Source organism: Perca fluviatilis, unplaced genomic scaffold (assembly GCF_010015445.1).
Source record: "Perca fluviatilis unplaced genomic scaffold, GENO_Pfluv_1.0 PFLUV_unplaced_scaf_2, whole genome shotgun sequence".
Lineage (NCBI taxonomy): Eukaryota > Metazoa > Chordata > Actinopteri > Perciformes > Percidae > Perca > Perca fluviatilis.
In genome coordinates, this window is record NW_024375613.1 from 23797 (window position 1) to 46623 (window position 22827).

At 40.6% G+C, this 22827-nt stretch overlaps 1 pseudogene and 1 gene segment (V, D, J or C); one reads left to right on the forward strand and one right to left on the reverse strand.

Annotated features, from left to right (window-relative positions):
* Positions 1-22827, reverse strand: part of LOC120555118 — a 95011-nt pseudogene that overhangs the window by 8968 nt on the left and 63216 nt on the right.
* LOC120555119 overlaps positions 2587-22827 on the forward strand; it is an 85549-nt gene continuing 65308 nt past the window's right edge. Inside the window, 2 exon segments of the V gene segment in view lie at positions 2587-2638; positions 2746-3055. Of these exon segments, the coding sequence occupies positions 2587-2638; positions 2746-3055 (362 nt within the window).

Consider the following 22827-nt stretch of genomic DNA (forward strand, 5'->3'; position numbering starts at 1 on the left):
TTTGCTTTAAACAGTTATCATTGATGTGGAAAATTAAAACTGAATCTTGTAGAACAGGTTTTCAGTTTTATCTTTTCCACACTTCAAGTCATTTAAATTTCAGTTTGACAGAAATGTGTAAAGAAATGTTTAGTGAAGCTGCTCTGAGTTAGTCTCCACGATAAAGGAGGAGAAATAAAAACGTGAATACTAAGAGATATTTTATTAACTGTAAACTGAATTTAAAACATTACTTTACAATATTTCCAACATAGTTTTTAGTATTTGTGCAGAAACTTACTTCCAAATTCCAGTCTGGTTCCTCCACCGAACGTGTACCACAGTGATAAAGTCATTGAGCCACCGTACAAAAACCTCTCACTGTAGAGAGACACGGCTCTCTGACTTTGTCAGACTGAACTAAACCTACAAGCCCTCAAGATGCTACTTTACCATTAAAGCTGGAAATAATGATTTATCCTCTGACTCAATATTTCATTTTCTTTACAATTCACTTTTTATTTTCTATTTCAACAGCAAACGTAGAGCAAAATATTTCTGTAAAATGTATGGATTAATTTTGGACACTTATGGGAAGTTAAGAGTGCAGAAAGTAAAGGAAGAAAAATAGCTCCTGAAATAAAAGTTTAAAAGTTTGACTTACTTCCAACATTCAGTCTGGTTCCTCCACCAAAAGTCCACCACAGTGATACAAAGTCATTGAGCCGCCGTACAAAAACCTCTCACTGTAGAGAGACACGGCTCTCTGACTTTGACACAAACAAACTCACCAAAATGAGGCTGTTATGAAAAGATAACTGACAATAACACAGTGCTGCAGATTTCCTTAATGCATGTTTTTTTGTATATGTTAAATTTATGTGATTTCTTCTCTTGCAATTAATTTAAATAAGACAGAAGACATTAGATTGGATTGACTTTATTGTCCACCTCAGTGAGAATTTGTCTTTGGCTTCTCCCAAAGTACAGCAACAGTAAATGCAATGCACATAACACAGCACATCATTAAAAACATACAGAATATACAGAATACAATATACAATAGTGTAAATGGGCAGGTAGCAGCAGATAAGTTCTATAAATAATACAAGAAATCAAATCTTATAAAATAACAAGTGCTCCCTGCAGAGGCGTAGCACAAGATTCTGGGCCCTATGCATTGGCAGTCCGGATGGGCCCTCATGTTCCTCAACCCCGCCCCCCCCCCCAAAAAAAAAAAATCAATCAGATCTTCTCTATCATCTTTCTCTATAAAGGATACATTTGATATTAACCTCTTATCCTAATTGTAACCTAATATAATAAAAAACTAAGATGTTAGTGTTACTTAACACCTTTCAGTCAAAATGCCTAAACATGGTTTGCTTTAATTTTGATATAAGCTCCCCTTGTCTCAAATCCAAAGAGGAGGATGAGGGGTCTGTTGCTACTCCACTCCCTGGTGGGACGGTTTCTGAAACTGAGGGCCATGTGTTTCACAATGTTAAGATCTGCTTCTACTAAATCTGACATAACTATAATGTTGACATGATATATATCTACCGATGAACTACCAACCTACCTATGACACTGATTAGCCTATTTTTGCTGATTATAGACATTAAAAACTATTCATTTTAAATAAACATGTTTCAAATGAGGGTATTATAATGGTGTGTTGTATGCAAACAGCATTGCAAGTGTAGTTTATTTATTTAGCCTTTACCTCAGATTACATGTATAACCAAATTATCATTTGAAAGTGTATGTTCTGCTCTTTATATGGGTTGTCTCAGTCCATTTTTAGCACTACCGGTCGAGGAGATATTCAAGCAGTTTAGCACCATGGATTTCGTTTTGTAGTTTGTGCTCACCTTTCCTTGAAAAGAAGTCAGTTACCAATTGTTTCCCCTCGTTCTGTTTTCTCTCCTTCTCCTGTCTTTCCTTTCTTTTTTGGAAGCATGATTTGACTTTCTTTGAAGCTAACACCAGTTAGAACCAGCAGAAGTTTGCGCTCCACCAGATGCTAAACTTAACAAAATGCGTGCAGATGGACTAAACCATTTGGCGCATTAGCAAGGGGTGGGTGAGACCTTAGATAGTCTTTTTTTGTATACAAAAATGTAGTCAGTCAATCACCCAAGTTATTCAGCCAATACACTAACTTTACATTTCATCTGACACACATTATGAAATTTTATTAGGAAATGAAAATATCCTCTCTCCCCTTGGGCCCTGGTAATCAGTATTGGTTTTACCCCCAGTCCGACGCCCCTGGTTCCCTGATGCAGTCATTCTGTGTTCAATGGCTGTATGGCATAGGGAATAAAATACTTCTTGTAAATGTTCCAGCAGGTCCTTGGGACCCTAAATCTAACATTTACTATACTCTGATAAAGTGATTGATCCATTGATGATCAGCATCATCAGAGTAATCCAAGTCCCTGTTGGAGTCAGTCAGAGCATTTCCATAGAGAGCCACTTTGCATCAGCAGCACCATGCTCCAGTGCTCTGGGAGAGTTTATAGTCCTGAGAGTTGAACACTGGATGACTGACAGCTGTCCCTCATGACAACAGAAGACACAGAAATCGTCCTCATCAAAAACATGACTTTGATCTCCGTCCTCATCTGGACTCTCCTCTGCTGCTGCTTCACAGGTACAGTCCAGAGAATCAAACTCCTCTCCTCTATCAACATCCGTCCCTCTGAAATGAAGCCGACTAAACCGTGACGCTGCTTTATGTTTTTGTCTCTGTATCCTCAGAGTCCAGAGGCCAGGTCACAGTGACTCAGCCTGGAGCAGTGAGCTCTGCTCTGGGAGGCTCCGTCTCCATCAGCTGTAGGACCAGTCAGGATGTTCATGGTGGGAGCTATCTACACTGGTACCAACAGAGAGATGGAGAAACTCCTAAACTGCTCATTTACTATACTAGCACTCGACAATCAGGGATTCCAGATCGTTTTACAGGCAGTGGATCAAACTCTGACTTCACTCTGACCATCAGTGGAGTCCAGACTGAAGATGCAGCAGTTTACTACTGTCAGAGTTTTCATGTTATCAACAGCCAGTATGTGTTCACACAGTGAAAAAGCGTCGTACAAAAACCTCCCTCAGTCAGACTGAACAGAAACTGAACTGACTGCTGCAGCTGGAAGCTACTGCAGAGACTGATACACTTCACTGAGGACACACACACACACACACACACACACACACACACACACACACACACACACACACACACACACTCTAAGACTATAAGATAAAGTTTTTGTATATAATTTTATATAATGATATAGTTGTTGGGATTATAGATTCTATACTCATCTGTGTAAAGCATGGGTCACCAAACTAAGGCCCGCGGGCCGACTCAGGCCCACCACCCCCCTTTGACCGGCCCTCCAGCCTCTCTACCCCCCACTACTTGAACTAGCAAGGGGGAGCAAGAGAAGACAGGACTCGGAGGATGAAAGGCGGACTGGCTGCACAACAGAATGTATTCCTTCACCAAACTCAGGTCAACCAGGCTGCTGTCCGAGCTAGCTATAATGTAGCTCACCTACTAGCTACCATGGAAAGCCGTTTACTGATGGGGACTTTGTTAAAGAATGCATGCTTGCTGTGGCCGAGGAGGTGTGTCCCGACAAGAAGGATGCGCTCAACGCAGTGTGTCTCTCCGCACCTACTATGACCAGGCGAATCGAAGATTTGGGGGACAACATGTATGACCAGCTGAATAAGAAAGCGTCAGAATACGAGTTTTTTGCTTTGGCAATGACGTGCAGGACACAGCACAACTGCTCATTTTTATTCGTGGAGTTAGCGCAAGCTTTTAAGTGTCTGAGGAGCTGGCAGCTCTAAAAAGTCTCAAAGGTACTACGACAGGAGAGGATATTTTTGTCCAAGTGTGCAAAACAATTGAAGAGTTGAATCTACACTGGTCTAAATTGGCCAGCATCACTACGGATGGCGCACCTAGTATGGTTGGCACAACGAGGGGGCTAGTAGGGCGCTTGAACAGCGAATTCGAGGAACGAGGTCTCACCCCCCCCCCCACTACAAGTCCACTGTCTGATTCACCAGCAAGCACTATGCTGCGAAGTTTTGAAGTGGGCGTCTGTCATGAAGGTGGTTGTGCACTGTGTCAACTACAACCGAAAAATGGGCTGAAACACAAACAGTTCCAGGCCTTTCTCTCCGAGCTTGAGTCTGCCTACGAGGATGTGCTGTACTACACAGAAGTACGATGGTTAAGCCGAGGCAGAGTGTTGCGCCGTTTCTATGACCTGCTACCCGAAACCAACACCTTCCTGCAGTCTAAAGGTGAAACGGTACGAGAGCTGACCGAGCCAGAATGGAAATGGGACCTCGCGTTTTTAACTGATGTGACTGAAATGTTGAACCACCTTAACGTGCAGCTCCAAGGCAAAGGGAAGCTAATCAGTTACATGTATTCCCACATCAAAGCGTTTGAGGTCAAACTAGTGCTGCTTGTGCAACAGGTCCAAAAGCTGGACTTCACGCATCTCCCTGCCACCCAAAGCTACTGCGCTGAGAAAACAGCTGTCCCGTTCCCAGTCGAAAAGTGCAAGGATGCACTGGAAATGCTGCAGGTAGAGTTCAGTGCGCGGTTCCGTGAGCTTCATGTCAACGGTAAAGGAATACGCTTATTCAAGAACCCTTTTGCTGCCGACATAAATGATGCCCTTCCCTCTCTTCAGTTTGAACTAGCCGAGTTGCAGAATTGTGATATCCTTAAAGACGCGTTCAAGCCTGACATCTCATTGAGTTCTATGCTGCGCTCCCAGAGGAAACCTACCCAAACATCAAACAGTATGCAATGTAGATGTCCACAGTTTTTGGCAGCACCTACATCTGTGAGCAAACCTTTTCCCGCATGAAGCAAACCAAGAATCCAACAAGGAACAGACTCACAGATAAACTCTTGCATCAGACCTTGAGACTGGCTACCACTAGACCAGAGATGGCAAAAGTACTCACTTCCTGTACTCAAGTAGAAGTACAGATATTTTTGTTAAAAAATACTCTGGTAAAAGTAGAAGTACTGATTTAACTTCTTTACTCAAGTAAAAGTAACAAAGTACAGGCTTGGAAATTTATAAGTATAAAAGTAAAAGTAGCCTTGCGAATGAATAAAATTTTTTATGAAAAGCTGCCTGGACCACACAAATCTAACTAGAGTGGTAGCTGAGAAACTTCAGTGGACTCTTTTTATGCCATTGCCTACATTTTAAATGGATGTCTGCCAATAGGCCTAAAACATGACATATATGATTATTGTGATAGAGACTGGGACTCCAGGTTAATAAGATTATGACTGAGTAGTAAGATAGAATTCACAGATCCAGTTTCTCTTTTTTAATCTTCCCCTTAACATTTAAAGGAATCTACATGTATGTGTGTGTGTGCTCAAATATGGCTTCTGGAAAGAATTACTGAACAGACAACAAACAAACATCCATACTACTAGTGCTAACGTTACCACCATCAAGCCACAATGATTTGCCGCAAATGAATGCCGCCGAATCTGTCGAGTCGTTGCATCAAGTGCAACGTACATATATTGCCATCCAATTAGATCCAAATAGATTGAATTCGGTATTGATGACGCGAAAAATTATAATGGTAACTCCATTGAAATTATTTGAAACTTGTTAGTTAGGAACATCAGATATTAATGTCTGATGACTGGTTTCCAACTTAACCCCTGGTGGTCTGTTATCAAGTTAACACAGACGGAGATACTCTCTTTTGATGCTTTAATAAGATCAAACAACGTGCAACCTAGCTAACAGGTTAACACAAACAACAAAATCACTAGCTAACTTACTTTAAATTTGCAAGAACTATAGACCAATACAACAACAGGCTTACATTAACTGACAACATAAGTTATACTACTTACAGTTCTCAAGGATGCACACACACCATCTCAACTGATGTATCCTCTTTTCTCTCACTTTTTGCGGTGTAAGGCGCGTGTCCGCGCTATTTTCCGACATGCACTCACAAGCACTCCTGATAGACGACCTTTTGTACAAAACTAAAGTAACGAGCCAATTTTCTAAAATAGAAGGAGTAGAAAGTACCGATATTCTTGTTGAAATGTAAGGAGTAAAAAGTAAAATAAATAGTAAAGTAAAAATATCTGAAAAATCTACTTGAGTACAGTAAAGAAGTATTTGTACTTCGTTACTTCCCATCTCTGCTGAGGACACACACACACACACACACACACACACACACACACACACACACACACACACGACCTGATTCAACAAAAGGGAGACACACCATCATCAAGTTTCACAAAGTATATTTATTTATACCAATTAAACAAAATTAAATGGTTGACTTTAATTAATGTATGTGCTGTGGATATCAGTAAAGTCAGTTTGTGTGATGTGCATGAATGGTAAATACGCATGTGCGGGTGTTGTAAAGGTTGATAGGAGCAGAGTAGAGAACTAAAGCAGACGGGAGAGGAGCAAAGCTGCAGCAGAGTGGAGAGTCAGCCAGAGAGAGATGCACTGCATCCAGACTTGTGTGGTCCTTTGGGTCACCAGGACCCGAAGGACCACACAAGGATGATGTACTTCCGTTTATTTTGTTGAGAATTGCTCTCTAAACCCCGTCTCTTGTAAAGTAAGTAAGTAAAGTTTGTATCCTAGCACATTTAAACACTGTTTAAGCTGACCAAAATGCTGTACAAACGAGCACCAAGGTGCTGCATTAACCTTTGTTTTGTCCTTCAGGTCACCGGGACCCGAAGGACCACACAAGGGATATATAACCTCCTGCTACTGGGAACATCCTCAGCTGTTCCCAGTTGCTCTAACCATCACCTGCAGAGAGAGCACAGACAGCTGAATCACACAGCTAACTCAAGATGACACCATCCATTCATATCACATTACAATCTCATGTTCATTCTTGACTTTGGAAACAGCAAAACTATCTCTTCACAGCATCCATCTAGTAGCTGTTGTTGAGCTTTTAATCATATCACATACTTCTCCTCAGCAGATGTTATTAAAATGTGGAATTTCGAATTCCCATTCCTCTCAGCATTTGTGAGACTCTTTGTCCACGTTGGCTTAGAAGTTAAAATATTGCATGAGAACTGGGTGAACTGGACAAGACAAGACCGAGTAAAAATGCAGCAGCTTCCGAGACGAGACCAAAACCTTCAAAGAGGGGTCTTGAGACCAAGACCGATATTGAGAACTACAACACTGGCCTCAGCCTTCTATAAAGACTCATCACTGCTTCACTTGGTGAAATCTTCACATTACAAGACACCCAAACATGTCAAACCTGCATTAATATTAATATCACTCATCATTATCAAAAAGAGACCATATCACCAAACTGGAAGGACAGAACAGAACTGTCCACACGTCACTGGATCAGTTTACTACCAGACTTTTCAATATCCTCTCCATGTGAATATGTAAATACAATGGCAAGAAAAAGTATGTGAACCTTCTGGAATTTCATGTTTTTCTGAATAAATTGGTCATAAAATGTGATCTGATCTTCATCTAAGTCAAGGGTATTGACAAACAATGTGTCTAAAATAAACAAATTCAGATCTTTCATGTCTTTATTGAACACTCATCTTGGTGTCATTTTGACTGGGCACCCACTTCTTGGTAGAGTAGCAATAGTCCCAAAGTGTCTCCATTTGTAGATTGTTTGCCTAAATGTAGACAGATGGATTTATAAAAACTTTGAAATAACTTTGTAACCATTGCAAGCTTCATGTAAATCAACAATTCTTGATCATAGATCCTCTGAAAGATCTTTTTAGCCAGGCATGGCTCACATATGCATGTTCTTCTTGTGCAGCACAAACTCCAAAAGTTTGAGGGCTTTTTATCAGTCAAAGTAGCTGTAGTCCACACCTCCAAACTCATTATCTTAATGAGACTCCATGTGTGCTAAAAGCTGACTCCAATTAGCTTTATTGAGGTCATTAACTCAAGGGTTCACCTACTTTTTGCTCAAGCACGATGCATTTTTTTTAGTTGTTCTCAATAAAGACATGGAAGATCAAAAAACGGTTGTGTTATTATTTTAGACACATTATATATGTCAATACCCTTGACTTAGATGAAGATCAGATCACACTTTGTCAAATTTATTCAGAAAACCATTAAATTCCAAAAGCTTCACGTACTTTTTCTTGCCACTGTATGTAGGTCCATGCTCTCAGCACTGAGGGGGAAACAGCATGACATGTTGAGGACAGCTACAGTTCACTGACTCTGTGTGTTTGCATATGTGTCCTGCCTCTCTGCTCCCAGCCGTTAAGAGGCCAGTGGTGATCATTTAAAACATAAAGAGTATATCAACTACAATATAAAATAGTGCAAATGGGCAGGTGGCAGCAAATAAGTCTATTATAAAATACAAGAGAGCAAATATTAAAAAAATTGCAAAAGAAATGCAGTTATTCTGTGTTCAATGCCTGTTTGGCATAGGGAATAAAAGACTTATTTTATATGTTCCAGCTGGTCCTGGGAAGTCTAAATCAAACATTTTGAAAGATTTATCATGAAGTCAAAGTGTTATTGAAAGATCCTAATCAATACTCTGATAAAGTGATTGATCCATTGATGAACAGCATCATCAGAGTAATCCAAGTCCCTGTTGGAGTCAGTCAGAGCATTTCCATAGAGAGCCACTTTGCATCAGCAGCACCATGCTCCAGTGCTCTGGGAGAGTTTATAGTCCTGAGAGTTGAACACTGGATGACTGACAGCTGTCCTTCATGACAACAGAAGACACAGAAATCCTCCTCATCAAAAACATGACTTTGATCTCCGTCCTCATCTGGACTCTCCTCTGCTGCTGCTTCACAGGTAAAGTCCAGAGAATCAAACTCCTCTCCTCTATCAACATCCGTCCCTCTGAAATGAAGCCGACTAAACCGTGACGCTGCTTTATGTTTTTGTCTCTGTATCCTCAGAGTCCAGCGGTCAGTACACAGTGACTCAGCCTGGAGCAGTGAGCTCTGCTCTGGGAGGCTCCGTCTCCATCAGCTGTAAGACCAGTCATAGGGTAGATGATGGGACCGACGTATCTTGGTATCAACAAAAAGATGGAGAAACTCCTAAACTGCTCATTTACTATGCTAGCACTCGACAATCAGGGATTTCAGATCGTTTTACAGGCAGTGGATCAAACTCTGACTTCACTCTGACCATCAGTGGAGTCCAGACTGAAGATGCAGCAGTTTACTACTGTCTGGGGGAATTCTATTACAACAGTCAGTATACGTTCACACAGTGAAAAAGCGTCGTACAAAAACCTCCCTCAGTCAGACTGAACAGAAACTGAACTGACTGCTGCAGCTGGAAGCTACTGCAGAGACTGATACACTTCACTGAGGACACACACACACACACACACACACACACACACACACACACACACTATCAAACATGACATACTACACCTTCCATCTTTGAAAATACATTTACTTTAATGCTGTGACGTGCAAAGATGTTAATGTCCTTTACCTCTTTATATTTCTCACTGATCCCTCAGATGAATGGATAAATACATCGTCAGCGTCAGTATCAATCATGTGTTCAGAGTCCACCACAATACAATCTGTTTGTATGCAGATTACATTTGATTTAACAATATAATATAATTAGTTTCCTTCTTCTAGACCATAATTGTATCAGGAATAAAAGCATGTTTTTTTACTCCTATCACTTCCCTCTTAAATGTACAGAAAAGTCTATTGCACACTTTGTAATGCAGGCGCATAATCACAGTGAGGGACTTCCCCAAATATATGAAATATAGAAATCTCCTCCTTAACATTTGTAAATGATCAGACAGCTCATCAGATCCCTCCTGTGCACCGTGCACAGATCTCTGATCAACAAGTAAAACAAAGTCTGTTTCAATCCCAGCATCACTGATACACATGTTGAATAGAAACCAGTGGGTTGATTCTCTTGTAGATTACCACATCTGGACAGATGTGTTTTAGTGGAACAGACTGGAGGATGATCTGGGCTTCTCTCCCTCTGTCTCTTACCTTTTAAAATCTGGGTCTGTTGCTGATTTGTCATTCATATGTGTATATATATATCTACATATCTATATCTCTTTTTTCTTTTTTTCTAATCCTTTACTGACTGACTTGATATTTCACCTTTGTTGGAATGCACTAAACTGATGTTTGTAAACTATTATAACAATTGCACCATTTTTCTATCATGTATAAATGCATGATGGAGAAACAGAATCCTTTTTATATGTATGGCTGAGATTTAAAAATAGAAGAATTTCCATCCTTCTTAAAACTATTACATTTTTTTACCATGACTCATCACCTCAGCTGAAAAGTGGCTTTACTCTCTTTACAAAGCACTGATAACATTTTAATGAAAAAATAACAAAATGCATTTAAACCTGCACACCCTTAAACCTCAACCTTTCTTTTACATGTTTCCACAATAAGTGTTGTACGTGAAACCCCCTGTCCCTGTTGGAGTCAGTCAGAGCATTTCCATAGAGAGCCACTTTGCATCAGCAGCACCATGCTCCAGTGCTCTGGGAGAGTTTATAGTCCTGAGAGTTGAACACTGGATGACTGACAGCTGTCCTTCATGACAACAGAAGACACAGAAATCCTCCTCATCAAAAACATGACTTTGATCTCCGTCCTCATCTGGACTCTCCTCTGCTGCTGCTTCACAGGTAAAGTCCAGAGAATCAAACTCCTCTCCTCTATCAACATCCGTCCCTCTGAAATGAAGCCGACTAAACCGTGACGCTGCTTTATGTTTTTGTCTCTGTATCCTCAGAGTCCAGAGGCCAGGTCACAGTGACTCAGCCTGGAGCAGTGAGCTCTGCTCTGGGAGGCTCCGTCTCCATCAGCTGTAGGACCAGTCAGAATATTCCTAATTACCAGTGTTTAGCCTGGTACCAACAGAGAGATGGAGAAACTCCTAAACTGCTCATTTACTATACTAGCACTCGACAATCAGGGATTCCAGATCGTTTTACAGGCAGTGGATCAAACTCTGACTTCACTCTGACCATCAGTGGAGTCCAGACTGAAGATGCAGCAGTTTACTACTGTCAGAGTTATCATGCTATCAACAGTCAGCGTGTGTTCACACAGTGAAAAGCGTCGTAGCAAAACCTAACCTGCTCATCAGACTGCACAGAAACTGAACTGACTGCTGCAGGCTGGTACGAAGCTACTGCAGAACGATACACTTCACTGAGGACACACACACACACACACATAAATACAATAAATTAACAAGAGTTTGTAAAAATAGTCCCATTACAGTTACCAAAACGTGTTTCATTATTAGTTTCATTGTGGACACAGACCTTTCTGAGTTTTTTAATTATTATTTTTTTCATCCTGTATTTATCCAGTTAAGTCATTTAAAACACATATATATTTACAATGGCAGCTTTGCAAAAGGCAAAGCCTCTTAAGGGAGGGTGTAAGGGCTAAAAGAGAAATGTCAAAAATGTCAGCAAACATCCAAACATTTCCAACACCTCCACTACTTCCACCCAATCACAGCAAGCAGAACAGAAATGACATACAGTCTAGCACACAAGCATGGTGTCAAACGAGGACAGAACACGAGCAACAAACACAAGCACTAATTCAACATGCAGAGCTAAACAGCAGCAGCAAGACAACACCAATCAGCATGGGGCAACAGGAACCAGCAGACAGATAATGGGAGGGGAGGGGCTTGAGAGTTCCCACAAAACAGCGCATGTATCAGAGAGAAGGTCCATAACAGAGTTGTTAAAAGCTGACATGAAGATACAAGTTTTCAGCTTTAGTGGTTTTTTGCAGATAGTTCCAGTCTTTGGCTGCAGCAGACTGGAATGACGACAGAGAGAAGACAGTATTTGTTTTGGGAACTTTGAACAGAATATGATGAGAAGAACGTGTGTCAACTTATATCGCTAATGAAACAAACAGTGTTGGACTCTTAAGACTCTTTTCACATTGTGATGAACAAAGTTTCACTAGAAACATAAATGCCAAAATAGTTCCTATCAGAACAGTTAATGTGATATGAAGTTATGCACTGAGGAGATCAGATTACCACAAGATCTAAAACCACTTCTGTATCAAAGTGCACAGCACAGCAGGTCATTCCCATCTACCTGTTACCTGCTTTAGATCAGACACATTAGATGACAGTGGTGACCATTATTGTTGGGAGAAAAACCCAAAGAATCTGTTGACTTTCTCTCACATTGACTTTGTCAAGGAGAGCAGTAACAGTGGTGCTGACCAGAGTTTGACTTTCATCCTTTCCCAGCAGCTCCATACCTGCTGTAGGACACCACAGCTAAACCCTGTCAGGCTGCACCGAGCAGATGGGACCTGCATTACATCATCTCATCACTTCTTTCTAAAAGAATCATCTCATGGAAATGCTACAGAGAAAAACTCTCTCAGGATTTCATTGATACTGTATATGTTCATTTAAGAAAGGAACACATGACGGCAGTCATTCTTGGATCAATAAGCTCGGACGACATTAAGTTGATACATTTGTCTTTATTGATTTAACATACAGAGAATATCAGCATTACTGCAAGCAACACAAGATGAACTTTCAAATTGTGATGAATCTGTAGAGAGAGAGAGAGAGAGAGAGAGAGAGAGAGAGAGAGTAGCAGAGAGCAGACTGAGATCAGTATCAGAGTGAAACCAGTAGCAGAGTCCCAGTGAGTCAGGTCAGGACTGGGAACACTGGTCTCTCCTCAGTGTCTCTGAGAGCGGAGCCTGGGAGCCCTGGGTGGCCTCACAGGTCACAGAGCCCACCTTCTCCCACTGGTCTTTAGGGAGCCTCAGGGTGCTGCTCCAGCTGTATTTGCCGTCCTTCCCCAGCACCCCGGGGCTCCTGCTCTCCTCCCAGCTGCTGCTGCTGCTGCTGCCGTCCACCTTCCAGGCCAGACTCCAGTCTGAGGGGAAGCCCTTGTTGGCCAGGCACATGAGCGTGGCCCTCCCCTGCAGCAGCTCCTCCCTGGAGGGGGGCAGCACCGTCAGGGTGGGGCCGGCTCGACCCACTGCAGAGAGAGAGAGATTAATAAAGTTGATATGAGGTCAACTAAACTCTAGCCTGTTGGCTGCAGCAGAGGAGGCTACTAGTTCTGCTGCTCTTCCTCAGATTGGATTAAACTGGTCTTAAAATGTTTCACTTCCCTCTCTGAGCTCAGTAACCATGGCAACAGACAGGCATCACTGCTGAACCGTGACAACAGACAGGTTTCAGTACTAAAGATAAAAAGTTAAAACTGGTTCTCTTTTACTAAACTTTCAGAGTTTAATAGTTCAAAATAATCCACATAAGATGGAGATTGTGAGGCTTTTACTGTTTTAACTTTCTTACACATTTCTTGTCCTAAACGAAAACCTCATTAATGATATTTCTTTGTTCTGTTAATGTAAGCAGGAATCATCACTAAACAGTCAGCCTTCATTACTGAAAACATCCAAATTAATATTGTTAACTACTGAATTACTTTTTCAAACTCGTGAAATTCTCACAAAAATGTGTCCAATAGCTTCAAAATCATTATTCTGGGAGAAAGATGGAGTAATACTTATTCACATCAAACACTGAACCAAAGATTATCAGCAGAGTTCTTGAGCCAGATTATAAAGACTTTAACTTTTACAAATATTTTCTTCACACAGACTAATGCTGAGTAGTTTTCTACAACGAACTGATAAGACTTTAGAAAGTTTTAGTGCAACAAGATTATTCATCAGAGTGTTTTTTTGTCGGGTTAACGACGCTGAAGCCTTCAAGAATTGATGCAAATATATTAAATTTAAAAAATCTGACAAAACATAGTAGGCTTTAAAATTATGATGTTCAAATGGAACAAACATAAAATGTGAGTGATGAAAGGAGTCAAATGTACTTACAGTTAACATTCAGTCTGGTTCCTCCACCGAACGTGTACCACAGTGATACAAAGTCGTTGAGCCGCCGTACAAAAACCTCTCACTGTAGAGAGACACGGCTCTCTGACTTTGACACAAACAAACTCACCAAAACACATTCCCAGTTTACACATTATATGTTAGAACTGGTTCAAGAGTTTAAAAAGATACACAATCTGTAAAAATGTTTCACATTTTTATTGTGAATTATTAAATATCTACAAACTATTATTTTCTCCTTCAGTGAAACTTAAAGAAACAAGTTCTTTATAAAGAAAATTTTTACAATGAATTCTCCCAAACAAATATCATAAACATGTTTATTGTAGATCATGATGAATGATAATAATTGTGTTTAAATTTGTCCCACAGTGATGTTGATTTGTGTGGTATGAATTAGAGAGAATTCACAAAATATTCTGGAAGACTTTTTGTGCATCAAACTCAAATCAAAGACTCATTCAAATGAGCAGTGAAAACATTCCTAATCAATACTCTGATAAAGTGATTGATCCATTGATGATCAGCATCATCAGAGTAATCCAAGTCCCTGTTGGAGTCAGTCAGAGCATTTCCATAGAGAGCCACTTTGCATCAGCAGCACCATGCTCCAGTGCTCTGGGAGAGTTTATAGTCCTGAGAGTTGAACACTGGATGACTGACAGCTGTCCTTCATGACAACAGAAGACACAGAAATCCTCCTCATCAAAAACATGACTTTGATCTCCGTCCTCATCTGGACTCTCCTCTGCTGCTGCTTCACAGGTAAAGTCCAGAGAATCAAACTCCTCTCCTCTATCAACATCCGTCCCTCTGAAATGAAGCCGACTAAACCGTGACGCTGCTTTATGTTTTTGTCTCTGTATCCTCAGAGTCCAGAGGCCAGGTCACAGTGACTCAGCCTGGAGCAGTGAGCTCTGCTCTGGGAGGCTCCGTCTCCATCAGCTGTAGGACCAGTCAGAGAACTTGTTGTTTAGCCTGGTACCAACAGAGAGATGGAGAAACTCCTAAACTGCTCATTTACTATGCTAGCACTCGACAATCAGGGATTCCAGATCGTTTTACAGGCAGTGGATCAAACTCTGACTTCACTCTGACCATCAGTGGAGTCCAGACTGAAGATGCAGCAGTTTACTACTGTCAGAGTTATCACAGTGGGCCTGTGTTCACACAGTGAAAAAGCGTCGTACAAAAACCTCCCTCAGTCAGACTGAACAGAAACTGAACTGACTGCTGCAGCTGGAAGCTACTGCAGAGACTGATACACTTCACTGAGGACACACACACACACACACACACACACACACACACACACAACACACACACACACACACACACACACAAACACACAAATACAATAAATTACCAAGAGTTTGTAAAAATAGTCCCGTTACAGTTACCAAAACAATGTGTTTCATTATTAGTTTCATTGTGGAAACAGACCTGTCTGAGTTTTTTAATTATTTTTTTCATCCTGTATTTATCCAGGCAAGTCATTTAAAACACATATACATTTACAATGGCAGCTTTGCAAAAGGCAAAGCCTCTAAAGGGAGGGTGTAAGGGCTAATAGAGAAATGTCATATTGTCAGTTAAAAAGATGACAGCAAACATCCAAACATTTCCAACACCTCCACTACTTCCACCCAATCACAGCAAGCAGAACAGAAATGACATACAGTCTAGCACACAAGCATGGTGTCAAACGAGGACAGAACACGAGCAACAAACACAAGCACTAATTCAACATGCAGAGCTAAACAGCAGCAGCAAGACAACACCAATCAGCATGGGGCAACAGGAACCAGCAGACAGATAATGGGGAGGGAATGCTTGTGGTTCCCAAAACAGCCGCATGTATCAGAGAGAAGGTCCATAACAGAGTTGTTAAAAGCTGACATGAAGATACAAGTTTTCAGCTTTAGTGTTTTTTGCAGATAGTTCCAGTCTTTGGCTGCAGCAGACTGTAATGACGACAGAGAGAAGACAGGATTTGTTTTGGGAACTTTGAACAGAATATGATGAGAAGAACGTGTGTCAACTTATATCGCTAATGAAACAAACAGTGGTGGACTCTTAAGACTCTTTTCACATTGTGATGAAAAAAATGTTTTACTAGAAACATAAATGCCAAAAAAGTTCCTATCAGAACAGTTAATGTGATATGAACTTATGCACTGAGGAGATCAGATTACCACAAGATCTAAAACCACTTCTGTATCAAAGTGCACAGCACAGCAGGTCATTCCCATCTACCTGTTACCTGCTTTAGATCAGACACATTAGATGACAGTGGTGACCATTATTGTTGGGAGAAAAACCCAAAGAATCTGTTGACTTTCTCTCACATTGACTTTGTCAAGGAGAGCAGTAACAGTGGTGCTGACCAGAGTTTGACTTTCATCCTTTCCCAGCAGCTCCATACCTGCTGTAGGACACCACAGCTAAACCCTGTCAGGCTGCACCGAGCAGATGGGACCTGCATTACATCATCTCATCACTTCTTTCTAAAAGAATCATCTCATGGAAATGCTACAGAGAAAAACTCTCTCAGGATTTCATTGATACTGTATATGTTCATTTAAGAAAGGAACACATGATGGCAGTCATTCTTGGATCATTAAGCTCGGACGACATTAAGTTGATACATTTGTCTTTATTGTTTTAACATACAGAGAATATCAGCATTACTGCAAGCAACACAAGATGAACTTTCAAATTGTGATGAATCTGCAGAGAGAGAGAGAGAGAGAGAGAGAGAGAGAGAGAGAGAGAGAGAGAGAGAGAGAGAGTAGCAGAGAGCAGACTGAGATCAGTATCAGAGTGAAACCAGTAGCAGAGTCCCAGTGAGTCAGGTCAGGACTGGGAACACTGGTCTCTCCTCAGTGTCTCTGAGAGCGGAGTCTGGGAGCCCTGGGTGGCCTCACAGGTCACAGAGCCCACCTTCTCCCACTGGTCTTTAGGGAGCCTCAGGGTGCTGCTCCAGCTGTATTTGCCGTCCTTCCCCAGCACCCGGGGCTCCTGCTCTCCTCCCAGCTGCTGCTGCTGCTGGCGGTCCTCTTCAGGCCAGACTCCAGTCTGAGGGGAAGCCCTTGTTGGCCAGGCACATGAGCGTGGCCTTCCCCTGCAGCGCTTCGTCACTGGAGGGGGCAGCACCGTCCAGGGTGGGGCGGACATCACCTAGGAGACACCAATCAGCTTAGAGGACGGGGACCACACAGCTGTCAATCAACCAGCAGACACTTGGACACCTTGACTGTGTGAGAGTTGGTTTTCTCCTTTAAGGAGTTTCTGTCAGATGGTTTTTCTGCTCCACCAGTCACTCACTCACACATTGTTTCACTTCCCTTTAAGAAGCCTCTCATGCAAATCAGCACAGAGAGAATCATCTACACAATGAGCTGATATATATCAAACTATATACTGGAAATAAAATGTCAACTTTTGGACAAATCTTTAAACCTCCAAATCAAGATCATCACCAACCTAACTATACATTACTTTAAAGTATTTAGTGTAATAGAAACAAATCCAGAAAATGAGCGGACAACATCAAATGTTCTTCATGTGGATTTCGATCATCATTACCAAACTGTTCAAATAGTTTTCAAACTTTGAAACAATCCATGACACAGTAAAGAGATGTTGCACATTTTCAAATACCGATCTTTATCTTTGCTCTGTTCAATTGTTTGAATATTTGAATCTTCATTTGCTTTAAACAGTTATCATTGATGTGGAAAATTAAAACTGAATCTTGTAGAACAGGTTTTCAGTTTTATCTTTTCCACACTTCAAGTCATTTAAATTTCAGTTTGACAGAAATGTGTAAAGAAATGTTTAGTGAAGCTGCTCTGAGTTAGTCTCCACGATAAAGGAGGAGAAATAAAAACGTGAATACATATATATTTTATCGACTGTACACAGAATTTAAAACATTACTTTACAATATTTACAATATAGTTTTTAGTATTTGTGCAGAAACTTACTTCCAACATTCAGTCTGGTTCCTCCACCGAACGTGTACCACAGTGATACAAAGTCATTGAGCCGCCGTACAAAAACCTCTCACTGTAGAGAGACACGGCTCTCTGACTTTGACACAAACAAACTCACCAAAATGAGGCAGTTTGTTAAATCTTGTCACATGAAAAGAGAACTGACAATAACACAGTGCTGCAGAGTTCCTTAATAAATGTTTTTGGTACATGTTAAATGTATATAATTTCTTCACTTGCAATTAATTTAAATAAGACAGAAGACATTCGATTGGATTGGCTTTATTGTCCACCTCAGTGAGAATTTGTCTTTGGCTTCTCCAAAAGTACAGCAACAGTAAATACAATGCACAAAAAACAACATACCATTAAAAACATACAGAATACAATCTACAATAGTGTAAATGGGCAGGTAGCAGCAGATAAGTTCTATAAATAATACAAGAAAGCAGATCTTATAAAATAACAAGTGTTCTCTGATGCAGTCATTCTGTGTTCAATGGCTGTATGGCATAGGGAATAAAATACTTCTTGTAAATGTTCCAGCAGGTCCATGGGACCCTAAATCTAACATTTACTATACTCTGATAAAGTGATTGATCCATTGATGAACAGCATCATCAGAGTAATCCAAGTCCCTGTTGGAGTCAGTCAGAGCATTTCCATAGAGAGCCACTTTGCATCAGCAACACCATGCTCCAGTGCTCTGGGAGAGTTTATAGTCCTGAGAGTTGAACACTGGATGACTGACAGCTGTCCTTCATGACAACAGAAGACACAGAAATCCTCCTCATCAAAAACATGACTTTGATCTCCGTCCTCATCTGGACTCTCCTCTGCTGCTGCTTCACAGGTAAAGTCCAGAGAATCAAACTCCTCTCCTCTATCAACATCCGTCCCTCTGAAATGAAGCCGACTAAACCGTGACGCTGCTTTATGTTTTTGTCTCTGTATCCTCAGAGTCCAGAGGCCAGGTCACAGTGACTCAGCCTGGAGCAGTGAGCTCTGCTCTGGGAGGCTCCGTCTCCATCAGCTGTAGGACCAGTCAGAAAGTGGGTTGCTCCACCCCATGTTTATCCTGGTACCAACAGAGAGATGGAGAAACTCCTAAACTGCTAATTTACTATACTAGCACTCGACAATCAGGGATTCCAGATCGTTTTACAGGCAGTGGATCAAACTCTGACTTCACTCTGACCATCAGTGGAGTCCAGACTGAAGATGCAGCAGTTTACTACTGTCAGAGTTGGCATTACATCAACAATCAGTATGTGTTCACACAGTGAAAAAGCGTCGTACAAAAACCTCCCTCAGTCAGACTGAACAGAAACTGAACTGACTGCTGCAGCTGGAAGCTACTGCAGAGACTGATACACTTCACTGAGGACACACACACACACACACACACACACATGTTTTATAGTAAAGACTACAGAGTTCACTTTCTGTGTTGATAATCAGAAGTTAAAATCCACATCACTACAGTTGCATTTACAAAGATTGAGTAGCCAATAGAAACAGAGGAGATCTTGTACCTCCAGGATTTCTTTCATTGTAAACTGAACTCCTGGTTTCTTCCATCAAGAAATGCATCATCTCGTCATCTCAGACTTCTCATCTCAGAGTCACACGTCATCAAATCAGCAGCAGGTTTTCTTGCTCCACTCACTCCTCTTTTACATGTACAGAAAAGTGAAATCCACAGTTTGGAGTTCATGAAAATATTTTAATTCAGTAAATGCTCTTACCAAGAGAAATAAAAGACACAAGCATTTAAACACTTCATCCAAACTACAAGAACTACAGAACATATATTCTGACCTGCTCATATGTGTGGAGCCGTTCAGATAATTCTGTTTTTATGTACCGATACTTATGCTGTCACCCAAATATAGTGGACGTGAATTATGTTCATAGTGATCAATTCCAAAAATATTATTGAAAGATTTGAAACAACTTCCTTTGTAGAAATAATGTCCTCGCTGCTTTGGAAACTCCACAGACTTCATTATCAACAGTTTTTACCGGAACTACTTTCTGTAAAAGAAATAGACCCTATCAAACCCATTGTGATGTGGCAGTTATGGACAGTGCCACTACACAAAATATAAATTTCTACATTCAAAACAAGTCAAAGGTTTTCTATAAGACATGACATCACATGTTATACTAAGAGTCATTTTAAAGTCTTTGCGACATAGAGTGAGAAAGGCCATTAATCATCTGAAACAGAATTAATAAACATTAAAGTTCAAGACGGCAACATGATTTTTATTAACCTGTTTGGAGTCATTTTAATACATTTTGATTTGATTTTATTGTATCAATAATGCCTTACACATGAAAAGACAAATACAAATACAATCAAGGATAAAAACACAAATTCCAGGACTTATTTCCATTGTGGTCCTCAACACATAACATCAGGACAAGACAAGACACTTACAGAGTGTGTGATAGTCAGTGATATAACATAAATGCATTTTTCTTAAATTAATAAAAATAAAAAAGGTTCCTTTCCCTAACACTGTTTAAATTCATAAGGACACAGGTCTGATATGCTGCCACAAGTGTAAATATTGTGTGTGTCCTTTACCTTAGTAATAAGACACAACAACAAAATTGGGACACTACCAGACAATATTTTATGGATCATGGTCAGTGAGAGATGGAACCCTCTGGAAATTGATGATGGAGATGCTCACAGATGACGACTCCGATGATTTCAGACTAGAGGCAGCTTTATTCAATATTGAACAAGATTCTCATGAGGGAGAACACATAGCCATACACCGCTGCACAGACCCAAGTGCTCTCTCCGAACTTCGGATTGACCTTACAGTCTTATAGATCCTGAAATTCACATCTGGAAACCCTCATCCATGATATTATCCTAATACTGACAGGTTCCGATGCTCTGATAAACTCAAGCATCCTGTAGGCCCCCTCCAAAGGTCATAAGTTACTCAATTAGTTACTCAATCAGGGTCTCTAATTTATTATTAACTTAAACATCTGAACTAGATGCCACCATCGCACGCATAGGGGCCTCTTTGCCTCCCTGTGACCTTCTCCCTCAATCGTAATAACACATTATAGAACATATGAAATATGAAAATACATTTGAGTACATGCAGGCTTGATTATTTCACCTATCAGTCAGCCTTGACATAATAACAGAACACTCACCAGGGAGCCAGTTGAGCTCAACAAATTGTGACCTACCTATATGAGACCTATGGCCCAAGTTCAAAATTACTCTTATTAATTTATTCTGTGCTGTTTGCAGCCTCCCTTTAAGTCGGTTTGTTAGTCCTTCAAAACAGGAAGTACATGACAATTCAATATTATTTAAAATGAAGGCGTTAGCTAAAATGATCATTGTTGACCTATCTAAAAATGTAGAGTTTCTGGCTAAAAACTGTGTGAGCCCGGTGACTTTACTCAGAACCTTGTTGGCCATATTTCTGCCATCCAAGTTGTTTTCTAGAATGCAACCCAGCTATTGTACTGAATCTTTTGCACTGACCACAACATTATTCAAAATGACCCTAAATTCCGAGCATCCATTCAATCTGTATTTTGAGCCGAACAAGATGGCCTCTGTCTTAGCAAAATGTAGGGACAGCATATTGTCAGTCAGTTGTTTACAGAAGATAGCTCAGAGCTCAGAGTACTCTCTAGTGTGGATTGTTGTTTATGAGACATTAAAAGTGCTGAGTCATCAGCGTACAGAAATAGTTCATGAACATGAGTCTGCCATATCATTAATGTATGTCAAAAATAAGGACGGTCTGAGAATGCTTCCTCGCGGAACGCCGCATTCAACTACACCAGGATCAGACAGCACTAACCCTAAGACCACCAAATGTTTCCTCCCTGATAGGTAAGACCTAAACCACCTACAGGTGGAGCTGTCTGCGCCCAGGGCCTCAAGTTTGGCAATAGGTCATGATTCACCGTATGAAATGCCTTTTGAAGATCTAATAACACCATTCCGCAGAGATTTCCATTTCCCTGCGTATTATGTTGGATAAATAGAGTAGGCATGATTCGGTACAATGTGACTTCCTGAATCCAGATTGGAATTTAAACATGAAGTTGTTTTTATTCATGTATTCATTAAATTGCTTGTTGACCAACCAAGAGAAATGAGTTGGGCAGTGCTCTAAGTTTATTATAGAAAGATTTCACCCTATCGATTTTAAATAACCCAGAGGAAAGAAGAAGAGGCTATTCTCATCCTCTCTCTTCCCTTTAGATTTGAAGGAGCTGGATATGTTAAGCTGCATAAAAGAGACAATCTGGAGAAAAAAGTAAAACAATGTTGAAGTTTATTGGTCACGATGAACTTTTAGCTTTGTGTTTAAATCCAGAATGTTTATTGCAGTTGGTTGTAATGACTTGTTCCTCTGTGTCACACATTGTTCATGTTTGTCAGGGCTTGTTTGAGGGAAACAGATGTTCTGCATTAGGGCTGATTACTGAAATGTCTACATACTCAAACAAGTGTTCTCTCATTCTCTGTCAACCCTGAAAAGAAGATTTTACATCAATAAAACAAGTGCACAGATCCTTGTTGGTAGAATCTGTCGTTTTGCTTTTTAATTTCTACATTTCACACCAGTAATTGTGTGTATGGATCTCAAATGAGAACACAAATGCACATTGGCTGTGTTATGAAAACTGTGCAGTTTAATAGGTTTTAGTCATTCTACAGAATCAACTTCACCCAAATTGCCAATGAAAACCAATCAAATTTCTCAATTTCTTTATGCATTATATCGTGAATAATTTATAAAGTCAGTGTTCTCAGCACTGAAGAGGAAACCCCCTGTCCCTGTTGGAGTCAGTCAG